We start from the raw sequence: 23,762 nt of genomic DNA on the forward strand, positions 1-23,762 counted from the left end.
CACCGCACTCATTGTGCGCGCGGCCGCCGCGCTCGCCCGCCCGCTCTAAAATGGCCGCCGCCGCCTCCGCTCCTGCCGCCGCTGCCGCGGGGGCTCCCGCGGCTCCTGCGGCGCCGCCCACCGAGAGCAAGAGGATCAGCGACCTGCGCGTTATCGACCTCAAGTCGGAGCTGAAGCGGCGCAACCTGGACATCACCGGCGTGAAGACAGTGCTCATCGCCCGGCTCAAGCAGGTGAGCGGCGGGCGCAGGCCCGGCCCGGCCCGCCCCGGCGGCCGCTGCTGCCGCCCGGCTCCGGGGGCGGGGCGCCGGCTGCCCTGCCGTTGTCCCGGTGTGGGGGGCGGGACCTGTCCCCGCCGTGCCGCCGGTGCCCGGGCGAGGGGTCCGCCCCACCGAGCCCCTGGCGCTGTGCGGTCCCTCTGGGCCGGGCTGGGCGCGGTGTCCCGGCTGGCGGAGCTCCCGCCTCGGTTGGCGGAGCTCGCCCCGCGGCCTTGCGGCCCGCCCGTCGCTGCGGGCGCCGGAGCTCGTCGGGCGGGCCCCGGGACAGGTTGTTGCTGAGGGGTGTCTGTGCTTCTCGCTGTCCTGTTTTTGAGCTGCCCTTAATGCCATTAAGGATGTCGTTGTGGCCTTGTAGTGTTACGTTTCCAAAGAGAAACGTGTGGATCGTTGATAAGCTGTACTGCCAAAGTGTCGTTTAACAGCTGAAACTCTCAGCCTTTATCATTAGTGCTCCCCTGCTCTTCTCCAGCTTTAAGTGAAAGGTTTAACCCAAAGTGTTTTCCCAAATATTTTTGAGATGCCGAAAGAACTGTTTGGCTTACAGACTTCTGCTGAAGTCAAACTGTCCAGCTCTCCACCGAAAGCCATTAAAAATTGTATTTTTGTCTCATTTAGGCTATTGAAGAGGAAGGAGGTGATCCAGATAATATTGAAATCAGTGTTTCAGCTGACACACCCACCAAGAAACCAACCAAAGGCAAAGGTTAGGATACACTTCATCTTCTTACACAGATATTTTTTGCATGTAGCACCTTAAAGAAGGACTGCGGTCTATAGTTTGGGTGCAGTTGTGACTTTACTGTTTTTAACTTCTGTCATATAAGACATCCTTTGCCTTGCATATTTGTTGTCAGTCATTGTATGTAGACAATGTGTGGGGATGCTGGAGCAATATATATTGAGAGAGACATAGATGGAAAATGAGTGGGTTAAGAGATGTGTGTTATGAGGTAGTGGCTGTACTGCCCGCAGCTCCTGGAGATCTGTGCAGCGTGTGCTGAGGTGCTGTAGATGAGCTGTGGGGAGTTCGGTGTGTGCTGTGTTCAGAGATCCTGCACGTGGGGTGTTACAGGTGCAGGGTGGAGCAGGAGCTGCTGTGGGGGGTGTTGGTTGTGATCCAGAAGGATCTGTGTCACAGCAGAGGTTCTTCAGCCACGAGCAGCTGCTGGACTCTGCTGGTGATGAGGGCAGAGCAGTGTGAGCTAGGGGGGCACTCCCTGAAGAGGGCTGTGTAATGTGGGAGTATTAGCACGCTCTCTACTGAAGACAGGATTTATAAACATGAATTTTCCGAATAGGCATTGAAGCCTCACAGTGGAATGTCTAAATAAGAGATTTTAGTGTTTCTGTTGTGAGAAATTAATACTTAAATTTTGTGCTAATCTTTTTGGCAGTGATTTTTTTTCAGATTTTCTAGCTCTGTTTTCTTTTGTCTGAGAATTTAAATTCTGTTTTGTGAGTTTGGAGTCTGGGGGATTTTGGTTGGGTTTGTGTCTTCAGTTGTTTTGGGAGCATGTGTGATCTGTTAGTAGTGGGAAAGGACCTGTGTGCTTTATACACAGCATTCTTCATTGAGCAGACACAGTAAGAATGTTCACACGTCTCTTGTCATGGGCTGAGTTTTGTGGTGAAAGTGATTATTCAATCAGTCTGATGCTGTGAATGGTGAAATTAGTAAGGAAATCTGTCTGCTTAGAAATTTTGAATAACTTCTTTGCACTTTTTACACTTTAGAGAAGTGAAAGGAAATAAACCTTCAAATGTGGTTTTGGTTTTTTTTCTATGACATTACTTTATTCCCTGCTTTAGAAATGTAACTGCTGATTAAGATCACTACATGGAAGCTAAATAAGGAAACTCTTCCACAGTTTTTCATGTAGAGATCTAAATGGCTCCATGTTCTGCTGTGACAAACACTTCTCTTATCTGATGCTTTTTATCCTCCTAGTCTCCAGACTAATATCATGATATGCATAATGTTCTTGAACTGGCTTCTTGGGTAGTTAGACTGTTTTGCCTCTGCAGAGGTAGTTTGCCAGCCAGTGCTGCTGCTGCCTGAGGCAGGGCTTCAGTAACTCTTCCCTGCCACCTCTCCTGTGCACCAGATCATCCTAATGCATGCATATGACATGTGCGTTCTTGGTAAACCTCAAAGGAAAACACAGCGTTTGTGAAGTTCTTATCAGTTCACTTTGCAAGCTCAGGAGGTTTTCCTCATTACTTTCTAGATTACAAAAGTCTTATGAACAAATTTTGTGCCAAAAGTATGGGAAGTTCATGGTGGAACATGAAAAACTCACTGTTTGGTCTAGGGGAAATATTTTTTTATTGCATTGGTTTATTTCTAACTGTATGAAATAATATATTGTTTGATTTTTAACTACTCTGTGAGGTGTTTTTCCTCCATACTGATTTTGCTGACAGATTGATAAAGGCTTTTTGCTAATGCTTGTTTTTGCCCCCACCTTGCAGCTTCAGACTAATACTGATAGGTCTTTAATTATTTTACTACTGGAAAACAGTAAAACTAGTGACATTACTAGTTATGTATTTTTTCCTGTGCTATTCTTGCTGTACAAGGGAGGGTAGGAGTATTAGATACTCATTTACAAATAAAATACATCTTCAGGAAAGGCCAGGGAGTGGAAGTGGTGATTAAACCTCCTCATAGCAGCCAGAGGGGGAGGCCAGTGGGAGAGAAGGAAGGAAGTTGTCCTTCCAAAAAGTCACCAAGTGTGTCAGGTAGGGTTTAGATCTGAAAGCCTTCTGTAACCAGTTTTACTGGAGCTCTTAAGACCTGTGGAAAAAGTGTGATGTCTGATTCCCCAGCACTGTTTGTTACAAAAACCTGATCTGGAATATTGGCACAGGCCAAATTAGAGTGGCAATGGGGGCTGTGTGTGTGTGGGGAGGGAATGATACATTTGTCTTTCCGTGCTTTTTTGTGTGTATGTTTACAAAAAGGGAGCATACTCAAAAGGCCAAGAGTGGGACCTTATTTCACACAACTTAAAAAATGCTTGCAGAAGCGTTCTGTAATCCAGCAAGAATCCCTGATCAATCCTCATGCAAAGTTAGTAGAAATTTTAACACTTTTTCCAGATGCTACTTTAATTAAATAATTAGGGTAAAGAACTGCAGAGCAGCTAATCAGAAGATTATATAGGTATATAGGTAAGATCAGTTGGTTTTGCCAAATAAAGTTTGAAAGGAGCAAAAGCCAAGTGCTCTTTTTTTAAGTGCCTCAGCTGTGCCTCTCCAGTGTAGCATTTAGTAGCTATGGAGGAATTTCTCTTTTTCTAAAAAGAGGACAGTTTTTGGGAAAAGCTTAACTTTTCAAGCCTGACTGTTCTGCTGCCTAGTCTGGTGTCTAGGGGAAGTTACCTCACTAATAGTATGAAATATTTTTCAAATGTTTCTGATATGAATGCTCTTTTGAAGGATCCACAGTCAAAAATGCTGCGGAATATTGAAATATTAAAATTGGTAATTGAAAGTTACTTTCCTGATGAGTTCTGGAATTAGTGTGGGTGAAGAACAGATTTTAGGCTGATCATTTTTAACTTTGGAGAATTAATGTGAGCAAAGATGTTTATTTGCTGCTCTGCAAGTTTCTGAGGCCAGTTAGATTAAGTACTGCTCTAGTTTGCAACTGAATTTCCAGTTTGACAATACTGTTTCTTGGATCGAAGGCTGAAAAGGGACAGTGCCTGGCTTGTGCTATTGCCCAAATAATTTTGACTTCTTTATTGAAACTGTTTAGTTACCTAAATATAAGAACAAAACAAAGTAAACTAAGTTGTACACTTGGTTTTCACAGACCTTTCTTTCTAACAAAAAAGAATGACTAAGAACTGTATCTTTTAAGCACAGTAGAAGATTTAAATATTCCTGTGCCTCATGATACCATTTCAGAATTAGAAAAGGATTGTGTACATTTGTTAATATTGTGACAAATGATACTTTTCAAATTGTACCAGAGCTCTTAATGCTATAGAGAGTTGATTCCATTGTAAGGATTTATCTCCCCTTAGACTCTTATCTCATGTTTTTGATTAGTCTTTCACATTAGGTGTGACAGAACCCTGTTGGGAGTTTCAGCAGGAATACCAGAAGAAATACAAACACTAATTCTTCCAAAATTTTCTGATGAGTGTGCCACTCTGCTTCTGCCTGAGATGCAAATATCTAGTTCAGGAGTTGTCCAGAATATACTCTTCTATAATTCCATAGACTCTCAGCCTGAATTTCTTACATGGAGGACCATAAATAGGTAGAATAGTTTGTGCTACTGTAAGGCTTGTAAATGAAAGCTAAACCTGCATAATGTAAAACTAACATTTTAAAGATGTTCTAATTCTTCTACTTACTTATAAGGAGAATATTTCTTCTCTGTGTAATAGTCTGTTGCAATTTTATGGTGTGTAGCAATTGCCGTGCCCAGAAAAGGGATTGAGCATGGCTCGTAAAGGAGTGCCATCACTCCAAGGTAAATGAGTGTTTGTGTTGTTAAGCACCCAGATCTGTGGTGAATGCTGTGTACACACTGACATTTTCAACAGCCAGTGCTTGGATAAACCTGTACAGAAATTTAGGTGTTGACAACTTATGTGACTTGAGACCAGCTGCCCCTGTTGTCTGCAGAAGGTTCAGCTGTTCTGGCTCTGTTAGCTTACTCTTCAATCAGGCCAACACTGGTCTTGAGTAAGTTCAGAGAAACAGTTGTTTTCTGCAAGGTGTTTGTTGCAATCTGATTTTAGTTATGTGAATTTAAGAGCCAAGTGTGCCTTTAAGTAGCCCACTGTAAATGAGTGTCAGTCAGATAAATGTTGAATTTTTGTGGATGCTGGCTTTTTGGGAAGCTACTGTACCAACATCTGAAAACTGTTTCAGAACCTTGAAACGCCACTTTTGAGCAATGTAACTCTAACCAGAGCAAAGTAACCCCAAGCACAGAACTTGGGAGGGAGAGCAAACTTATACCACTTTCTGGCTTGAAGCTGAAAAGTGAAGGTCGTTGTTCACGTCTTGCTATGCCTTGGAATACCTCTAGTACTCAGAGTAAATGGGACTTGCTACAAAGACAACAGACATAGTATAGAAGGGTTAATGAAATAATTACTTAATCTAATAGCGAATAAAAGATAAAACAGCTTCATTACTGAATGCTGTAACTTGCTCTTGATGAAGACCAGTCAATAAAATACAGTTCTCTAGCTGCTATTGCATAATGGTGGGGCTAACTTGAGGTAGCCTTGCCATTGGTTTTCTTTTCTATTCCCTATAAAGTCTCAGTTCTCATCCACCGGCCATATCTCCTCAGGCAAAATAAATGATTTAAATAGCTTTCATGATAGTCTATGCCAGAGAGTTGCTAAATGTGTTGAGCATCAGCCCTGTGTGTTTGCTTGTCTCTGTGTATGCCTAGCTGGATATGGGATCAGGAAGAACTTGGTCTTTCAGGTTTAACAAGCGACCTGAAATGTGAGGGAGTAAAACAGAAAACAGTGGAATGTGTGTAGAAATCCTTGCTGTTTCTCATTGCTTTTTATTTATGTTGAAGATACCTGGATGTGTAGGTTCTATCACAGAATGTTAAAAAGCTAGCACAAAATTTGAGTTGGTCTTTGTTTCAGGAATCAGCTGTGATGAACATCAGAAACTGTTTTATCAGTGTAAGTCCTCTTCCTGAGAAGAGCTGGCTTCCCTTAGCATACCTGTGCAGGTGGCTTATTGCACCAAAATATCACAAATCTATTCATTACAAGTATAACACAGGACTTCTTGTGAGTTTTGGTTTTGTTTTTTTTTTGTTTGTTTGTTTCAAGTGAAGTAAAATCAGTGACACTGACTTTAGATTTGAAAGTTGAAATCTCATGTTTTGCAGTCACAGAAATAGCTGCTGCCATGTGCCTTTTCCTGGAGATCGGTGCGTGCCTGTACTGAAAACAGCAATGTGCTTTTTCTAGGAGTATGGTCAGAGTGCTGCCTTTCAGGGAAATGAGTAAAAGCAACTGGAATCCAAGCAAACCCAAAACCATAGCGTCTCCTCTTGCCCTGTAGCTGAGTACTTTCCAGCTTTGAAGTGCATGCAACAACTGTATATGAAATACCACAGAAATTAATGGCTGAAAAAATGGAGTATTTCAGCTAGCAGAGATGTCCATACTGTGTTGAACTTTGGCTTATGGTTTTCTTTTATATATTCCTTTGGAATAACTATAAAATTGGTTTAGCCATTCATTAGAGGTTGAAGGGAGGAGGGAAGATAGGATGCCAAAAAATGAAGCATTAAGTGCTAATTATGACTGTCATCTCATTTGCATTTGAATTGACGCTGAGTTTCAGTAGAAGATACAGTAAAGCCACTTCCTAACAGAACTTCTTTTGTACCTTGTGCTACTGAAAACTGTTGCATAGGCTAATCTTTGACTGAATCAGAGACAGAATGTTCTTCAAAGGGTGTTTGTGTGGAGATGTTTCTATCTAGTGTTCTTAGGTCTTGTTTTTCATAAGAGTAAGGAAATGCAGTGTGTTCCAAAGGGAACTGTGTCTAGTATTCATCCCCACAAAAACACCTCTAATAGAGAAAAGTGCACCTTGCTGGAAGAACAGAATTCCTCAATAGAACAGGTCCTTAACATTAAAGCATATGTAGAAAGCAGAAGTGCTTCACCTACTCAGTTCTTCTGCCTCGCTTCATCCTCTAGTGAAAAGCACTGAAAAAGGTGGCTTGGAGAGGCTTGTAATTGCCATGCTTGTGGATATTCAATGATGCAGCTAAATAAAGTCCTGAGACATTCCATTGTCCTTGGAACTTCACTGTAATTTTCAGCAGGCGATTGGGTGACTAGATGACCTTTAGAGTGTCGTTCTAACCTAATTTCTCAGTGATGTTAGTTGTCCTCTAAGGCAATAATGCCTACTTAACCTCGGTAATTCTCGAAATGTTTAGTTTCTAGTTCAATGTTCTCCTGAATTCCATTATCACTCAAAAGAGAAAGATAGGTATTACAATCACTATCTTGGATGTAACCACCTGTTTATTGAACAGCATGGATTGTTCTTTCTCACTCAGCTGACATTGTATCTCCTTATCTTAAAAATTACTCAGTTTTTGAAGGGTTATATTATAGTGAACAATCCAGCTAATCAAGAACAAGTAGAGAATAATAAAGTAAGGCCAAACACATAATCAGTATTAAACGTGTACTCTACATAGCAGGTCTAGTCACATATCCCATCATTTCAGGTAAAAAGCAGGAAGCTGATGAACTGACTGGTGATGCTTCAGTAGAAGAGGACTCCTTTGTCAAGGTAATAAAAGTATGTAAAACCTTTTCCCATTTTGTATTTAAGGTCAGTGTTTGACTTCAGTTAATGAAAAAGCTTCCATTTTCTTTGTGGTAATTTATGTGGAAATTTGGAGGATTGTTTTTAGTGTATTCACAGTGTGATGCCTAAGGGTGTGAAGCTGGGGGGGGGGGGGGTTTAAGACATGGTATTAATTTTATTATGCATGTGAGACACTGCAGTGAAACATTGATTATTGCAGTGATTTTTTCAGAATAAAGCTAATACTTCTAGTTATACCAAGTATTTCTGTTCATACCAAAAGGAAAGTGAGTTGGAGACACAAGATGCAAGTGATCAAGATGGAAACGATGAATTGAAAGACTTGAAAGAATCTGTTGAAGATGAGAACTTGAATTCTAAAGAACTACCACTTGCAGAAAAGAAAAGATACCATGACCTGGAGCCAGTAGAGACAACAGAAGATGTGGAGAAGGATTCTGAAAGTCAGGTACTTGGCTATATTTTACATGAATTTTTATCTGCAAGATATAAACTTTTCTTAGTGTTTGTTACTAAGAAGTCAACTAGTTTTTCAGTTTGTCTTGCTTATCTCTAAAATATAGATTTTTTTCTTTTTGCTCTACTTTACTCTTTTCTTTCTATTTGCCTTGATTTGTATTTGAATAGTCCTGAAACAAATGTGGCACTGATTGATAAAATTCTACCAGAGTCAATACAGAGTTAGTTTCTAAGTGGTCCTTTTCCCTTGTACTAGCAGTGATTTGTGCCTTTCAGTTCAGTGTTCAGATTCTTTACATCAGGAGAACTGCTTATTGATGTTCATGTTGTTGAGTGTGTATCCGCTTAAATGTTTACTGATCTAATGGCATCTCTTGACCCTCTCTGAATGTTTGAGTGTCTTATAAATAGTTTGCTTATCTAGTCCCTTTTCTGTTTCTGTAGGAAAATGAAGGTCCAGACATAGAAGATTACACTTTTCCCACTGGCCATGTGAGTTCTAAATCCATTCTGTTAAGCTAATTTTTGTGTCTGTTTAGTTGGAAAAGATCACTTTTATACTGCTTTTTCTGTTCCAGCGTGCATGTTAGAATCAGATGATGTAAGACTATAAAGGTAAACAATATGGGAAACTTTCATTCAAGTATTTAATAATGCTGATAATTGTGATACGAAGTAAGTTGACCTATTTAAAGACATCATTCATGTCTACAATTTGGGAGTGTTCAGTGCATAGACTTCACAAATATGTTTGACACTCCCTTAAAAACATATCAGAGGGCTATGCCAGATGCTGTGATAGTATTATACAGCCTGGACAGGAGTTTAGAGATTCTGTTTAATGTGTAACTTTGCCCTTAGAGAATGTGGGGAACGTGGAACTGGGTTGCTTAGGGATGGTTTTTGATGTTCATACTAATATCTGATATCTGTAAGTTCAGAAATTCGTTCTGAGTTACGTGGAACTGATGTCTGAAAAATGACATACAGCATCCCTTGCTCAGTGAAACTAATGAGACATAAGTAAATACCTATTAAAAGCAGAGTTTCATTTTTAAGTATTTACTGGTGGAAGGCTACCTAGTTTCTGACTTCTCTCTTGAGCTTTTAAAGCTAGTGATGGACTGCTTGCATTTCTCTGAAAGCACTAATCAGCAGCTTAACATCCATTCTGAAGGCTTTGATAACACATGGAATAGTTTAGAAATGTCCCATTGAGTTAAGGGGGTAAGACAATATCTGCATGTCCCAACCAACTGCAAAACTGCAAATGTTGCAGATAAATGCCAAGTTGTTTCATAAATTTTTTTAGTGATTTGACAAGTGAGGTGCACAAGTTTGGTTCCTGGATAATCCTTGGAAACAGTTTTCATTTCAGTATTTGCCTTCATACAATAGAAATTCTATGAAAAATACAAACTGTTCTGCTTAAAGTTTCAAAATAGGAGACATTTAGTGTCGACTTTCTTTTTTTGCAGGACGGGGAAGATGAAGAAAATGAGAAAGGTATGTCTAAAGTTTAATAGAGTTCAGAGGTCTTACTCTGGTAGAGCAGGCAACTTTCTCTTGTAACATTCAATCTCTACTAATACTAGGCTTATCTCCAGCACTAAGTATCAGTTGTCTCCTCATTGAGCTCAGCACCTGGAATCACTGCAGTCAGTTTATTTCACTCCTAAGAGTTACTTTACTCTTAAGAGTTGATTACAGTACTTATCAGTTACTGTGGTGGATGTATAATACAGTTGCAATACTATGATTCTTAATAAAAACCCATAGTATTCAAGGACTGATTTTAATACACGGTAAGTCTTGATGCCAAAGCCTCCAACTTGCACTGCAGTAACTGATGTTGTGTGAAATACTGCACTCTCACACTGAAGTTGAGCACCCCACAAATGTATGGACCATCATATGCTTGGCCTGCTGTCACTTAGAAATACCAGTAGGATGGTAAAATAAGTGTTTGAAAACCTGTGGAGTGGCTACCATTTTTTTAAGCTGTGCTCATTAGTGAAACTATAGAAGGAATGTAATGCATTTGGGCAAACAAACTTCCTGGACAGAAGTCATAAGTATTCTACATATTGTGGACTCAAAAGGACATGGAACACCATCACTTTACACAAGATGGAATAAACGCATTACTGAAGCTACAGGATAAAACTGCAGCCTCCGCGTTCACGAGGGACCCCATGGCCGAAGTGTCTCATCTACGCAAATTGAAGAACACACTTGGAGATGTCTCTGTGGGACTGAGATGGAAAATCTTTCCAGTGGATGAAGATTGAGACCATTTGTCTACGAACTCTGGATTAAGGCTCACCCATCCATGTTCTGCAGCAGCCTTGTGCAACTCACTTGACTGCCAAGCAACTGCTTGGAAAGGAAAAGAACGGAGAACACCGACGTGGAAGACTGGCTGGAATTCTCCAAGACTGTAATTCTTTTGGATTTGGGAAGGTTAGAAGTTCTGGAACCAGGAAGATTCAAAGACAGATTAACTGTGAACATCCAAAGCAACTATGTTCTTCTGGAATGCTAAATCCTAAACTGGAAAATGGATACTTCTTATGAAGAACGGGTATCTCCAGGATGGAACCATATTCTCCCTCCTAATGTTTTGGTATTTGTCTCTAGAAAATGTGTTTTGCCATGAAGAATAAGTGATCCTGGGTAAAGGATTTATATTTGTGTTAATACACCTTGTGTTTTTTTCTAACCTTCCATCAGTGCTAATAACTGGCTTTGTATTTTCTAGGTCCTATTCTAGCTTATGCATATGAAATTGTTTAAACTTCTTGTTTTGCCATATTTATTCCTGTTAAATCCTCTTAGATAAAGCAGGTTCTGGTGATGGTACACAAGAAGTATCTAAACCTCTTCCTTCAGAAGAAAGCCTAGCTGAGGCTGATCACACGGCTCATGAAGAGATGGAAGCTAACACCTCTGTGAAAGAAGCTGAGGATGATAACATATCGGTTACAATCCAGGCCGAAGATGCCATCACTCTGGATTTTGATGGTGATGACCTCCTAGAAACAGGTAAAAATGTGAAAATTACAGATTCTGAAGCAAGTAAGCCAAAGGATGTGCAGGATACCATTTCACAGAGCCTGGAGAAGGAAAGCAAGGACTATGAGATGACTGAGAACCATAAAGATGGTAAGAAGGAAGACTGCGTGAAGGGTGATCCCGTCAAGAAGGAAGCCAGAGAAGGTTCAAAGAAAGCAGAATCTGGAGACAAAGAAAAGGATACTTTGAAGAAAGGTCCCTCGTCTACTGGGGCCTCTGGTCAAGCAAAGAGGTTTGTTTTTCTATGTCAGTTCTTTACGATACTGAGTACCAGCATTCAATAAGATCACTCTACATTAAGGGGGTAGCAGCAAGAATCTTATAATTAGTATCCTATGCTCCTGCCTATAGGTTTTTTGACCGCCATAAGTTACTTTTTAAAATTCAAGATCTTCGTATAGACACTATGTCCTACTGATTGCATTGTCGAATTGTCAGCATTTATTTATTTTTTTCAAATTGACGATTTTTTTAAATGTCCTTGTGATGATGGTAATGAACAGCTATCAGTTCTAAGAACACAAAATGAAGTCAAGTCCCCGTTCTGAAATCTGGAGAAGATTGCCATATATCCACTGAATAGAGTTGTCAGAAAATCTAGATCTTCAGGCATCTTGGGGAAAATCAGTGCAAGAATCCATAAGGGAATCATTTGTTCAAATATACAGTCTGGCCCTTTTTCATTTTTATTTTTTGAAATGTTAACTTGTCTGTTAGTGTTAGTAGTATAAAATGCAACACCAAATTCTGTAGTTTCAACTTTCTTCTGATTTTTTTAATTTGCTTCTCTAGCTCTACTAAGGAATCTAAAGAAAGCAAGACAACATCAAAGGATGATAAAGGTAACTATTACAAATTAGAGTAGTATTGTCTTGAACTAAATGCTTTCCTGATTGAGAAGTTGCTTGCCACGTAATGAAATGGCTTATATGTTTGAACTCGGGCATCTATTGTAAATTATGCTAGAGGTACAGTAATCACTTGCTATATGTATTACATATTGTTTTTCGTTATGCTAGGTTTGTCATAAGATCAAAAATACTTATTCTAAAGACTTGATGAGAATATATTGTTCTGTTTCAAAATACTTTGGGGAGCAAATTCCATTCTATTTCCCAAGTCTCTGTTTTGATGAGAAGCTATAATTTTCAGATAAGCCTGCTGTAACTTACAGCAAAACAAGCAAAAAATAATTGCAAGTACTTAAATGTAATGTCAATGAATTTTTTTTGCCTTGTTCGTAATTCTAGCTCATTTTTAAACTGAACTGTCAACCAAGTACTATAGCTGAGATGCCAGCTTGCAAAATTGCTCTTGTGGCTGTTTAATGTATTAATTTTGAACCTATTTTTCTGCCTTGGAATTTCCATCTGTTTCCATAAAACCCTGTATTATGATTACAAATATGAAGAGTGGACCTCGAGCACATTAATGTCACCAGTTACACTGATGCATCATGGCTGAACAAATGCATTTGTGTGAGCTCATGTGTCTCCTTATTTTACCTACTCCCTTTCTGCCAAAAAACTTTGTCACAGAATCTCTGGCATTAACAGTAAGGGACAAATGAAACTTTACCTGATAAATGAATTTGAGAGGAAATTTTTGTGGCAGACATAATTGGGTCTTCTGTAGATGTGGATTTTTTCATGACAGTTACATGCTTACCATGAAACTGAAAGCAGTTATTTATGTAGCATATGTGATAACTGTAATAGTAAGGCTTTCTGTTGTAAGGCTTTCTTAATATACACAGCCAAAGCCAGTGGCTGTTTAATGGTATTTATTGATGTTCTAAGTGTATCACAGAACTATAGAGTGTTATGGGCTGGAAGGGACCTTAAAGATCATCTTGTTCCAATGCCTTGCTGGCAGGGACACCTTCCATTATCCCAGGTTGCTCCAAGCCTTGTCCAGCCTGGCCTTGGATGCTTCCAGGGATGAGGCAGCCACAGCTTCTCTGGGGAATCTGTGCCAGGGCCCAGAGGGAAGAATTTCTTCCTGATATATCTAAACTCGTATCAGGATAACCATAACTGAGATACGTTGCCTCTTGCTCTTAGTTAATCTTGATGCATTGAGGAAACAAAACTATCCCTTTTTTTCTCAAGATGGTTAAATTACCTTTTAAAACTCTGCACATCACCAGATTTTCCAGTTGTCAAGACCAAGATCAAGTTCTGGTCTTGCCTGTAGGACTGGCTACATTTTAACATATTCCAAAGCAGTTCATACATTTAGCAGCAAACAACAACAAGCTGAACTACATAACTGAAGTCTAAAAGATACTGGAAATGAGATTACATTAATCTCTTGAGTTCTTATTGCTGTGTTGTTGCAAAAATACCTAATATGTGGGGTGGAGGGAGTATTTATGGCACATAATGTTTTTCCAGCTTTTATTTAGTCTTTTCTTTAGTATGTGGGAAATAATTTTGGTGGGTTGTATCCAATTCTGCATCCAGTAGTATTTTTTAAAAACTGCTCTGGATGAAGCGGATACTTCAGGAAGCTGTGGAAATTGACCACATGATTCTGGAGGCTGGGATTATCCAAGTCTCCTGTATTTGCCTTTCTGCTGTCTCTGGTAACTTCAGCAGTGTACAGACATCATGGTGGAGAATAAATACTGTGTGCAAAAAACCCCATTTAATGGATGGTACCTAATGATAAGAGCCAGATGTTGAACCTAAATGTACTTACCCAAATGAGGAGTAAAGCATGCCTTTAACAAATATTTGTATTATTTTTCTGTCTCTGTCCTTTGGGTACAAGCTAGCCAAGCTGTTGGTCTCAATACATGGTTAAATGTATGAAATCTTATGGCATATATTTTTTTTTTTCTATAGAAGTCTTTTCAAGAAAGGTAACCAGATAAACAATTATTTAGAGGTAACAGGCTAAGTTTCTCTTTTCAGCAACACTTTAGTTAAATATTCATGGTACCTTTGTCTCCTTAATTTTTTGGCTGTTTTGTAAAACTTGTTTCAGGAAGTGCGAGCAGTGTTAGTGGTAGCAGTGGAAGTTCAACTAGAAACCTGTGGGTTAGCGGACTGTCTTCCAACACAAAAGCTGCTGACTTGAAAAATCTCTTTGGCAAATATGGAAAGGTATTTCATGGGGTGTGATACCGTGTGTGGTGTGTGTCTATTCCCCCTCCTCTGTTCAGTTACAGAAATTGAGTAATACTTGATTTAAATCAAGGTTTCAGAGGAAATGTCTGAGCAGTGCAATCTAAAACCCCATATTCCAGCACTAAGAGTGTATTCTTACAGGAAGAACTCTGTTCATTTTATAAGAAGTATTTCTTCCTGTGGAGGTAAGATAAGTACAAAATAAATTTCACGAATACTTGAATATTCTGATCAGGATTGGCTTTTAAAATCTTGATGGCTATGTTCCTTTGTAGCAACTGTATTTAACCATGAGTGCAAGATAATGTACTAACTGATTAAATTGTAATACAAGTGCTTTTTATAGAACATCCTGCTTTGGGAGACTGTTTTTAAAATATGTTCTGAAGGCTTATGAATGGGAAGAATTGGTAAAAAGATGTGACACTTAATGTTTAATCCTTTAGGGATTCTTTCAATTACTTAATGATTTTTTTTTTTTTACAGTCCGCTTTAAATTAAGTCTGTTTTCCCAATTTTGGTTAATTGAAACATACAAATTCCATAGAACAATGTAGAAATCTAAACCCAGGGTACCCATTTTCCCAAAGAAGTTGCTGATAACTATGTGAATTTGTAGTGTCCTGTGCAGGTATGGCATTATTGTGTCTTGGGAACTAGTTAGAACCTGAGCACTGTGACTATCAAGTATGTGTATTGATTATGGCATACCTGATTTTTTCTAATGAATTTAGTAGGTGGTTTTATTTAATAGATTCACAAGTGTGGATACTTGAAAGTATATTTTGTTGAAACTTCCAGTTACTTGGCTGTTTCCACTGTAGAGCTGGTTGGTCCTTATATTTATGTAGCTTCCCATTTTTAAAATTGATTGGGAAATATTTCATGACTGTACCATGACAGTCTAGACAGCTAAAAAGATAAAATTGATGACAGCTAGAAAGATAAAATTGTTGCCTTTAGAGAGCATGAGCATGGCAAAAAGACTGGCTCCAGTGGCCACAGAAATTCTAGCAAGGAGAAAGGAACACAAATCTTAATACCTTCTCAAGAAGTAGATGTCAGAGCTGAATGCTAAAATGGCTTAACCTACACACTTGCTAGATGACTTTGAAGAATTGGCTCTCTTATTAAGTTACTACATAATAGTGCTTATACCTTCCTGCCATTAATTGGCAGCTGCTGACATTTTTTTGTGGGTGCTCATCTGTCAGAGATGAGCCATCAAGTTCAGGTCAGTGGTGTTTCTGTGAATGAATTTTGACTATAACTGAAGAGAAGCATTTAGGTAATGGGCATGAGGAGGTGACTGATCAAAATAGGATGCAAGCATTAACATGCCTTGATGTGCAAGTTGGGATAAAGTTCTCAAAGCTTTTGAGAACTTGAAAGTGTCAGTCTTTCTAGTGGGGTGGGACTTACGTTGCTGTTGGGGTGAATTTATTTTGTTTTCTAAGGTAAAAATCTTATTGGAATACATAGCTTCCTTAGCAGAAACGTCTCTCTCCAAACCTGAATTGTTCCTGTTTGCACAGGTACTTGGTGCAAAGGTGGTCACAAATGCACGAAGCCCGGGGGCAAAATGCTACGGCATAGTAACCATGTCCTCTAGTACAGAAGTGGCCAGGTGCATCGCACACCTGCACCGCACAGAGCTGCACGGACAGCAGATCTCTGTGGAGAAAGTAGGTTTCATAACATGAACACTTCCCCCAAAATAGACCATCTTGTACAAGAATCTGTATTAACCTATTTGCTTTTGGGAAAAAAAAAATTAGGTGAAAGGTGATCCCTCCAAAAAAGAATTGAAGAAGGAAAGTGATGAGAAATCTAGTTCGGGTAGGAGCATAGGAGATAAGAAGACGGCATCCAGTGACAAAGCTAGCAAGTAAGAAATTTCACGTCTTCTGAAATTGTGAAAATTCTCTAAGCTGAATTTCCTTCACTGGATTTTGTCTTCTTTTTCCTAATAAGAACTCTGTCAACCAAAAAAGAAGAAAAGAAATCAGAGAAATCTGAAAAAAAAGAAAGTAAAGAAGCCAAGAAAACAGAAGGTAAAGATGAGAAGAGTGATAATGGAACAAGTGGCCCTAATCAAGAATCCACTAAAAAAACTGAAGAAAAGAAAAGAATAAGTATGCCATATAGCCATATTTCCTCCTGTTGAATCTGTGTGTCTGACTTGTCTTGGGGGCATGTTCTTGCTCTTACTGGAAACTGGACAATTAAACAGCTGTTCTTTTTTAGACTCCAGTAACACATTTTTACTTCCATACTTTATACTAATATTTAATTACAGGCATGTGCTGGTATGCTTCTCCTACCAGTACCAGTTCACTTCAGAGATTTAGAAATTTCACTAAAGAAATAGAGATTAGTTTGTGTGTGTTTTAAAACCTTTTTTTATTTTTGTTTTTTTTTGTTTCCCCCCTTCACTAGGTGGTAAAAGCCCAGGTCAAGTTGTAGTTTTAGACCAAACAAAAGGAGACCAAGGCCACACTAGGACAGTTAGAAGGGGAAGGTTTGATAAAGTAAGTATCTATAGATTTGATGCAATCCTTACCTGATTTGATCCTACCTTGCAGTTGATATTTGCACTGAAGAGTCAATAAACTATCACTAACTGTTAAGCTTAGATAGAAGCTTTGTGTGCTTTGGGATTGCTAAGTCATTAATGATACTTGAACATAGCATCCAGAAATCTCCCTAAATGAATGAGACTTCTGAAATAACCATTGTAATCTCTATCTATAGCCACAGATATTGAGGAACAAAGAGCGTATTATTCAAGATAAAGTGAAATTCAGGGAATACAGGGGTAGAAAGGATATCTTGCCTTTTGAAAAGATGAAGGAACAGAGATTGCGAGAACACATGGTTCGATTGGAAAGAATACGACGAGCTGTTGAACTGCGAAGGTAGTAATTCAACTTTTTGCTAAAGGCTATTTTATCCATTAATTGATCAGATACTATATTTAGAAATCTAATCAGAATTCATTCTGACAGGCCTTTCAACCAGATGTTAAAGTCTGTGACTCTACCTAACAGTCTCTTTATGTGAATTAACAAACTCCAAAATTTTTGTGTAATCTTTTAATAGCTATATATGTACACACACAGCTTAGAGTTTGTTACCGTGGGGGGGTGTATCTCATAAATGTTACTGCATGCCAGTTTTCTTTTTGGAGAGGTGAGAAGTAGACTAGGAGACAGGGCCAGAAGTAGTATTTGGGATTTGCTTGTTTGTTTGTTTTTAAACAGAGAATGTTGTATCTCTAAATGACTAATCAAACATAATGTAATCTTGACCCTTTAAATCGAAAGACCAAATGGTTACACTGTTCTGTTCTGCTATTTTCATATAGTCAAAAGCTTGCAAAGAGCACTTAAATGAGTTGTGTTGTTAGCTGGGTTTCCCTAAACAAAGGAAAACAATTCCTAAACAAAGGAATTCCCAGCAAGCATAAAGCTTTAGGGGGAAAAATGCCTTTTGTGCTTCCTCTAGGCTGTATTATGGGAGGTCAAAAGAAGAAAGTACAATGAAGCTGTTCGTAAGTCTACTCACCTGTGCAACTCAGAGTGGTCATGATTGGCTGGCTGTCTTACTTTTTGGACAGAAAACCCTAAGTAAAATTTTTGTTAGCTTGAAGAGGACAAGAGCTAAAATAGCATTTATTTTTTAGATCCAGTCATATTCTTGGCTACTGAATACTGTTGTTACTGTGTGCCACATGACAAATGGGAAATCCAAATTAAAAATAAAATACATCAAGAAATTATTCTTGAAAATAACATTTCCTATCAGTTGTTTGTTAATGGTTCTGTAGATAAGCTAAAACTACTTTCGCTATTTGAGGCTAAAAGGAGTAGACTTCTGGTGCAAGGGCTTCTGTGAAGAGCTTACTCTGAAGTAGTTTTTGAATGTCTATGCCTAAGGTGATGTTAGTTTTGGATGATAAAATTTTTCAGATTAATTTCCACCTCTTTTTTTTTTTTTTCTTCAGGCGAAGAGAAATTGCGGAGCGAGAGCGGCGAGAGCGGATACGGATAATGCACGAGAGAGAAGAGTGCCTGCAGAGGGAGAGGGAGCGACTCGAGATTGAGAGGCAAAAGCTGGAGAGGGAGAGGATGGAACGGGAGCGCTTGGAGAGAGAGAGAGTTCGGATTGAGCAGGTGGGCAGAGCTGTGCTCTGGACTGTGCAGGAGCTTCTTGGAAGATGGCCCAGTTTGCCCTTGCAGTGAATTTTGCTCTTCACTCTTCTACCCAGTTCTTTTCCCTTCATAAAACCCACCCAAACATTACATAATTCACAATGTACAAGAAAGGGAATCTTCATCTTGCTTGCCTGGGAATAATTTGATGTAAAATGCTTGCTGCTGAAGCAGCTATACAAACCAGTCTTGAAATATGAAGTACAATAGATCACTTTGCCTATATCACTCTTTCACAATTTGACTAGATTTTTCCTATAGAATACCACTGCAAAACTTCATGAAGTGTTTCTGGGCAATAAATACAGTAGTAATACAAGAAATGACCTGGAGACGTTTCTATGTAACAACCAATAGCATCTCCAGATCTGTTGTCTCCCTTTTTAGAGAAATAGTCCCTGCGCTCTTTAATCTTAGATGCTATCCTAGGATTAATTTTATCTGATAACCTTTAACTGACAAGGGGTAGGTCTGTATCCTTGCTAACTGTTCTGTGGGTATCTCTAGCTAAGACTTGCTGTGTTTGTGGTTCCTTTCATGGCAGGAACGCCGAAAAGAAGCCGAGCGAATTGCGCGGGAGAGGGAGGAACTTCGGCGGCAGCAGCAGCAGCTCCGATACGAACAGGAAAAGAGGAATTCATTGAAACGGCCACGGGATGTAGATCACAGGTAGTTCTTAAACTGGTTTTTTGTAGTGCATAACAAAAACAGCTACAAGCTTTCTATTAGACTTGGAAGTGCATTTGTACCGGAAGCAGGTCTTCACAGAACAACTGGATTTCTGGTATTTGTTTGGTTTGACATTGGTTTATGACAAACATGAAACACTCCTGTACACATCTGGAGGAGGGAGCTTTGAAATTAGAGAAGCATCCCATGAATTAATTCTTATTGTGAAAAAAATTCTTTAGTGAAAAAAGCACAATCCAGAGCGTTTGCTGAGAAAAGCTGTTCTGCCTTAATGGTTGAAGCTTCTAGCTTCTACCTTGTGAATTCATATTTCTGCTAAGTGGATGGTTCGTTTTGGGTGTTTTCTTAAATGATTTTCTCCACTACTCTTTAAAGAGTCTACTTTGTCAGTGGCTTTCCAAAGATCAAATGAGCATCTCAGACAACTGACTCTCAACAGTTTTCTGCGTGTTAGGCCTTGATTTGTCTACATGTGACTGATAAGGGTTCCTTTGTTTTGGCTAAAGGAGAGATGATCCTTACTGGAATGAGAGTAAAAAAATGGCTCTTGATACAGATGCACGTTTTGGCCACGGCTCCGATTACAGCCGCCAGCAGAACAGGTTCAATGACTTTGATCACAGAGAACGAGGCCGATATCCAGAAGGTTCTTCTGTTCCATCATCTTCTTTTGATAGGTGGGTCTAGATAATGGAGCAGGTGTTTGTCTGCCAGCATCTCTGTGGATTTCACTCCTAACTGTTCAAAACTGAACGTCATGCTAAAGGCTTTACACAGTTCTGATACAGTAAAATTGCAGTACTGTCCTGACGTTTCTTGTGTCTTCAGGACTGGCCACTTTTATCGTAGAATCTAATCTGCTTTTCTCTGAGGACTTCGAATTAGCTATGTGGTGGCCTTTTTTGTGAGACATTTCAAAAGGATTTTTGCAATTATTCCTTCCTCTTTCACATCTAGTCACAAGTTCAGTGGATTACCTGTGTAATTTACTGTGCAGTAAATGCTGGTTCCAGATGCAATTTCATCGTTCTAGTAACCACTAGTAAAGCTAAGACCACATAATTGTAGCTTCTGGAATTCTGCTTTTAGGTTGCAGTGAACTAAAATTGTAAATACAATTCTGACTTGAGAAATCTAGCATTCCTCCTGTTTCATACTGGGCAAAAAGGTGGCCCCATAGTTACTTAAATTACATTGACCAAAATAGGAACAAATAAATGCCTAAAGAAATGTTTAACTGGCTGTTAGAACTCAAGCTCAAAAATACAATTGTAGAAATAAATACAATTCGGGGTGGGAAGGATCTTTGATTTCTATTTCACATATATAGTAGCAAACAACTAATCCAAAAATGAGTGGTATTTTATATCCTCATGTATGTGCTTACACATGCAGAGAAAGGTGAAAATGGGAAACAAGCAAATGACTCTTTCCTACTTTAACAACTTAGGCGAGATCGTTTTGTAAATCAAGGTGAAGCAAAAAAGACTCGGCCAACAGCACGGAGAGAAGAGCCAGGGTTTGAGAGATATCCCAAGAGCTTCAGTGAGTCCAGAAGGAATGAACCGCCCCAGGCACGGAGTGAACTGCGGGACACGGACAGGCGCGAAGTGCGAGGAGACAGAGACGAGAGGAGAACAGTGATCATTCACGACAGGCCGGAAATCCCGCACGGCCGGCACCCCCGAGAAACTGCTTCCAACCCACCCAGGCAAACAAACTGGAAGAGTGAGGGAAGCATAAGCGCAGACAAACGGGATGGCAGGTAAATGTGCTGACTAACCAGTGAAAGTACTGATTCTTGTAGAATTTATCCATAGTAGTGACTCGTCAAGAATTAGTGTGTAAAGAGAGCATAGACCCGCCTCTCCTAAAGAAAAGCACTGGAAGAAATGTAGGCTGTCAAATGTTAAATCTCATCTAGGAACTGGTTGCTGACTCCCAGCAGTCTGTTCTTAATCATGAGTAGCAACAGAGTTAAGGAGACTTTTGTGTAGAATGTAGATGTAACGGAGTAACACGTGAGTTTGAATTATTTAAAAAGCCATACAGATCTAAAGCAATGTTTCTAAGAAGTCAGCTGCAGGTTGTGAGGAACCACAGGAATCTCTGCTGTGTACATGTGCTGTGATTTGGTACCAATTCAAATATACTGAAACCACAATTTTGATGAAAGCAATTTTTACAGAGGCGAGCGGCCGGACCGGTCGGGAAGGGAAGTGTCCGGCCACGTGAGGGGAGCGCCTCCCGGGAGCCGCAGCAGCGCCTCCGGCTATGGGGGCAGGGAAGGAGAACGGGGCGTGATGGGAGAGAGAGGTGGAGGACAAGTGAGTCACCTTCTGGTGTTCGTGTGCGTGAAGGAGAGGCTGGAAAATGCAGACTCATACTGGAAAAATGACCATATAACATCATCAAAATGATTCACAAGCATTCTGCCTATTTTCAGCTTTTCTTTATCTTAAAGATTCTTTTCTAATAACCCAAGAAATTGCAGAATAATTTCCCTATTCTCCTTCTCTGGCATCCTTATGATCAGAACAATACCTGAGAGAGTAGATGATGAAGATTCTGAGGATTTGTTGTCACCTTTTCAGGGTTTTACCATACACTGCCTGCTACTTTCAGTGCAGTTTGTAATTGTAGTTTTTAATACGATACTGAGCGAAAATCCTACTGCAAGACTTGTCTCTAAAGACTAAAGATTAACTCACTCTTGCTGGTAAATCCTGAAGCATTTAAAAAGTATTAGTGTTGTTCTTCCTCAGTTTTATGCCAGTGATAATGAGATGAGGGCAGAATTGGGAGTAAAGTATGAGTTTGTGGAACCTCACTCCCTCTATACCCAAACACTCATCATTGCAACGAAGTTTCTGTTACCTAGAATTAACAGGAATATTGTAAACATGTGTGAGCAGCCCATGGACTGGTATCTTACTCTATCAGCTGTAAGCTTACCTTTCTTGACAAGCCTGTTTGCTGTGGATAAAAGAGCCTCTTCTTTGTGAGAATGACTGTCACTTTCTCCCCAGCACTACAACGAGGACAGACATGTCGTAGAACGCCACAGTCGTGAAACTGGACCAAGGAAAGAATGGCATGGACCTAGTTCTCAAGGAAGTGGCTATCATGACACAAGGAGAATGGGAGATGGCCGTGGAGGAGGGGGCATGATGGCTCCACATACAAGGTACAGAAACCACTCCTTCCTGTCCATTCCTTACTGAGCCTCTGCCAGCTTTGGTGTTCTCAGGAAGTGCAGCAGTGTGGGTAGCAGCAGGATGACTCCCTGTGGCTGCTGCACAGCACACAGCCCCACCTGCCCAGCCAGCACAGGGGGAGGGACTTCTGGCAAAGTCTCTATTCCTGCATGTTTTCAATTCTCTTTTGAGACTTACAGTTTAACAGTTGAGTGATAGGAGATGTAAGAATGTTATTAGCTGTGCACCAGGAGTTTAGGTATGTATCATAACACTTTTTTTAAACTTCTGTTTCCAGTAACTCTTCACCCATTAATAGAGTTGTACAGATCACAGGCAATTCCATGCAGAGGGGAAGTGGCTCAGGATTTAAGCCATTTAAAGGTGGACCTCCACGAAGATTCTAAGATCTACAGCTGTTTGGTTTCAAGATAACTTATTGAAATCTCTTGTAAACTTTCTCTGATTAAGAACAGGAAATCTTGTCTGGAAATCCTGGTTAAATTTTTTTAATTTAACATGATTATTTTCCTCTCAATTTTGGAGGCATTTTAATAGTTACGTTGTAATTTTGAATAGTTTTTGTGTATCTTTGATAAGCATTTTCCCTGAGGCACTAGAGCTGTGTAAAAAGAAATTGGAACCAAAATATTTGTTAATTCTGTATAAAAGAATAGTTTGCAGCTGTGTGCTAGTAGTTTGATTTGCCAACATTAGCTCTGTGGTGTCATGCTTTAAAGTTAGCTACTTCTCACAACATCCACAATAACCTCCATTTTGAAGGTTGTCCAGGCTATTATCTCTGCTTTCTAATTTGTAGAGAAATAAGATTTGTTCTTTCATTACTGGGTATTATGTAACCTATTTTTGCAGAAGGTACTGTTACATTGAGTGCATTTATGTGTATTCTTGCAAATGTATTCTTTTGAAATAAACCTTCATATTCTGTATAGCTTCTAGTAAGTCTTTAAAGCAGTCTTTGGGGAAGAAAGGCAGAATTAAATGTGTTGGTATAGCAAATCAAAGCATGGGTGCCATTAGGTTCTAACTAAAACTTCCTTGTTTCCTTCACTGTTACTGAATTGAAGACTTAGAAGCATGTTTTGCTCACAGAAGAAAGATTAGAACCAAAAAATAGCAGAACACTCAAGCAAGGCCCAAAGAAATAATTTGAGCTTGCTCTTTGTGTTTGGCAAAGCTCTGTGGCAGTTTCAAACAGCTGGGGTTTTATACCACACTACCACAAACTCTCCTTACAGGGCTTGGGGATTCCTGCAGCTGCTCACTGATGTGGCCTTGAGCAGAAGGCTGCATCTTGTTTAAGCCTTTTGGTTTGGGTCAGCATGGTAGGGTCTGTGT

The 23,762-nt window shown here is 39.7% G+C and overlaps 1 protein-coding gene across 11 annotated transcripts; it reads left to right on the forward strand.

The window, feature by feature from the left end:
* Positions 1 to 9: 9 nt before the first annotated feature.
* On the forward strand, positions 10 to 23,353 carry SLTM (SAFB like transcription modulator). 11 transcript variants are annotated; one of them, XM_088172471.1, is made up of 21 exons: positions 10 to 233; positions 894 to 981; positions 7,531 to 7,604; positions 7,897 to 8,082; positions 8,538 to 8,585; positions 9,572 to 9,599; positions 10,932 to 11,400; positions 11,961 to 12,010; positions 14,160 to 14,278; positions 15,838 to 15,987; positions 16,081 to 16,190; positions 16,277 to 16,437; positions 16,742 to 16,833; positions 17,057 to 17,220; positions 18,309 to 18,477; positions 19,061 to 19,185; positions 19,713 to 19,883; positions 20,657 to 20,971; positions 21,383 to 21,533; positions 22,236 to 22,393; positions 22,702 to 23,353. In XM_088172471.1, exons 1-21 carry the CDS (start codon positions 51 to 53, stop codon positions 22,808 to 22,810), a joined length of 3,120 nt encoding a protein of 1,039 aa, XP_088028597.1. In that variant the 5' UTR covers positions 10 to 50; the 3' UTR covers positions 22,811 to 23,353. The 11 variants fall into 11 exon arrangements, with proteins under 11 accessions (XP_088028597.1, XP_088028599.1, XP_088028602.1 ...); XM_088172473.1 differs by having other exon boundaries at positions 21,395 to 21,533; XM_088172476.1 differs by having other exon boundaries at positions 16,277 to 16,356.
* Positions 23,354 to 23,762: the final 409 nt, after the last annotated feature.

This window comes from Sturnus vulgaris, chromosome 13, assembly GCF_052056855.1.
Source record: "Sturnus vulgaris isolate bStuVul1 chromosome 13, bStuVul1.hap1, whole genome shotgun sequence".
Classification (NCBI taxonomy): domain Eukaryota; kingdom Metazoa; phylum Chordata; class Aves; order Passeriformes; family Sturnidae; genus Sturnus; species Sturnus vulgaris.

What these genes read in the sequence shown, in the direction of transcription:
- SLTM (XM_088172471.1), top strand. Translation starts at nt 51, where the DNA reads ATGGCCGCCGCCGCCTCCGCTCCTGCCGCCGCTGCCGCGGGGGCTCCC. An exon ending in CCTTTGTCAAGGTAATAAAA is followed by an intron (nt 7,605 to 7,896) that starts GTATGTAAAACC and finishes TCATACCAAAAG; the next exon opens with GAAAGTGAGTTGGAGACACA. An exon ending in CGAGCTGTTGAACTGCGAAG is followed by an intron (nt 17,221 to 18,308) that starts GTAGTAATTCAA and finishes TTTTTTCTTCAG; the next exon opens with GCGAAGAGAAATTGCGGAGC.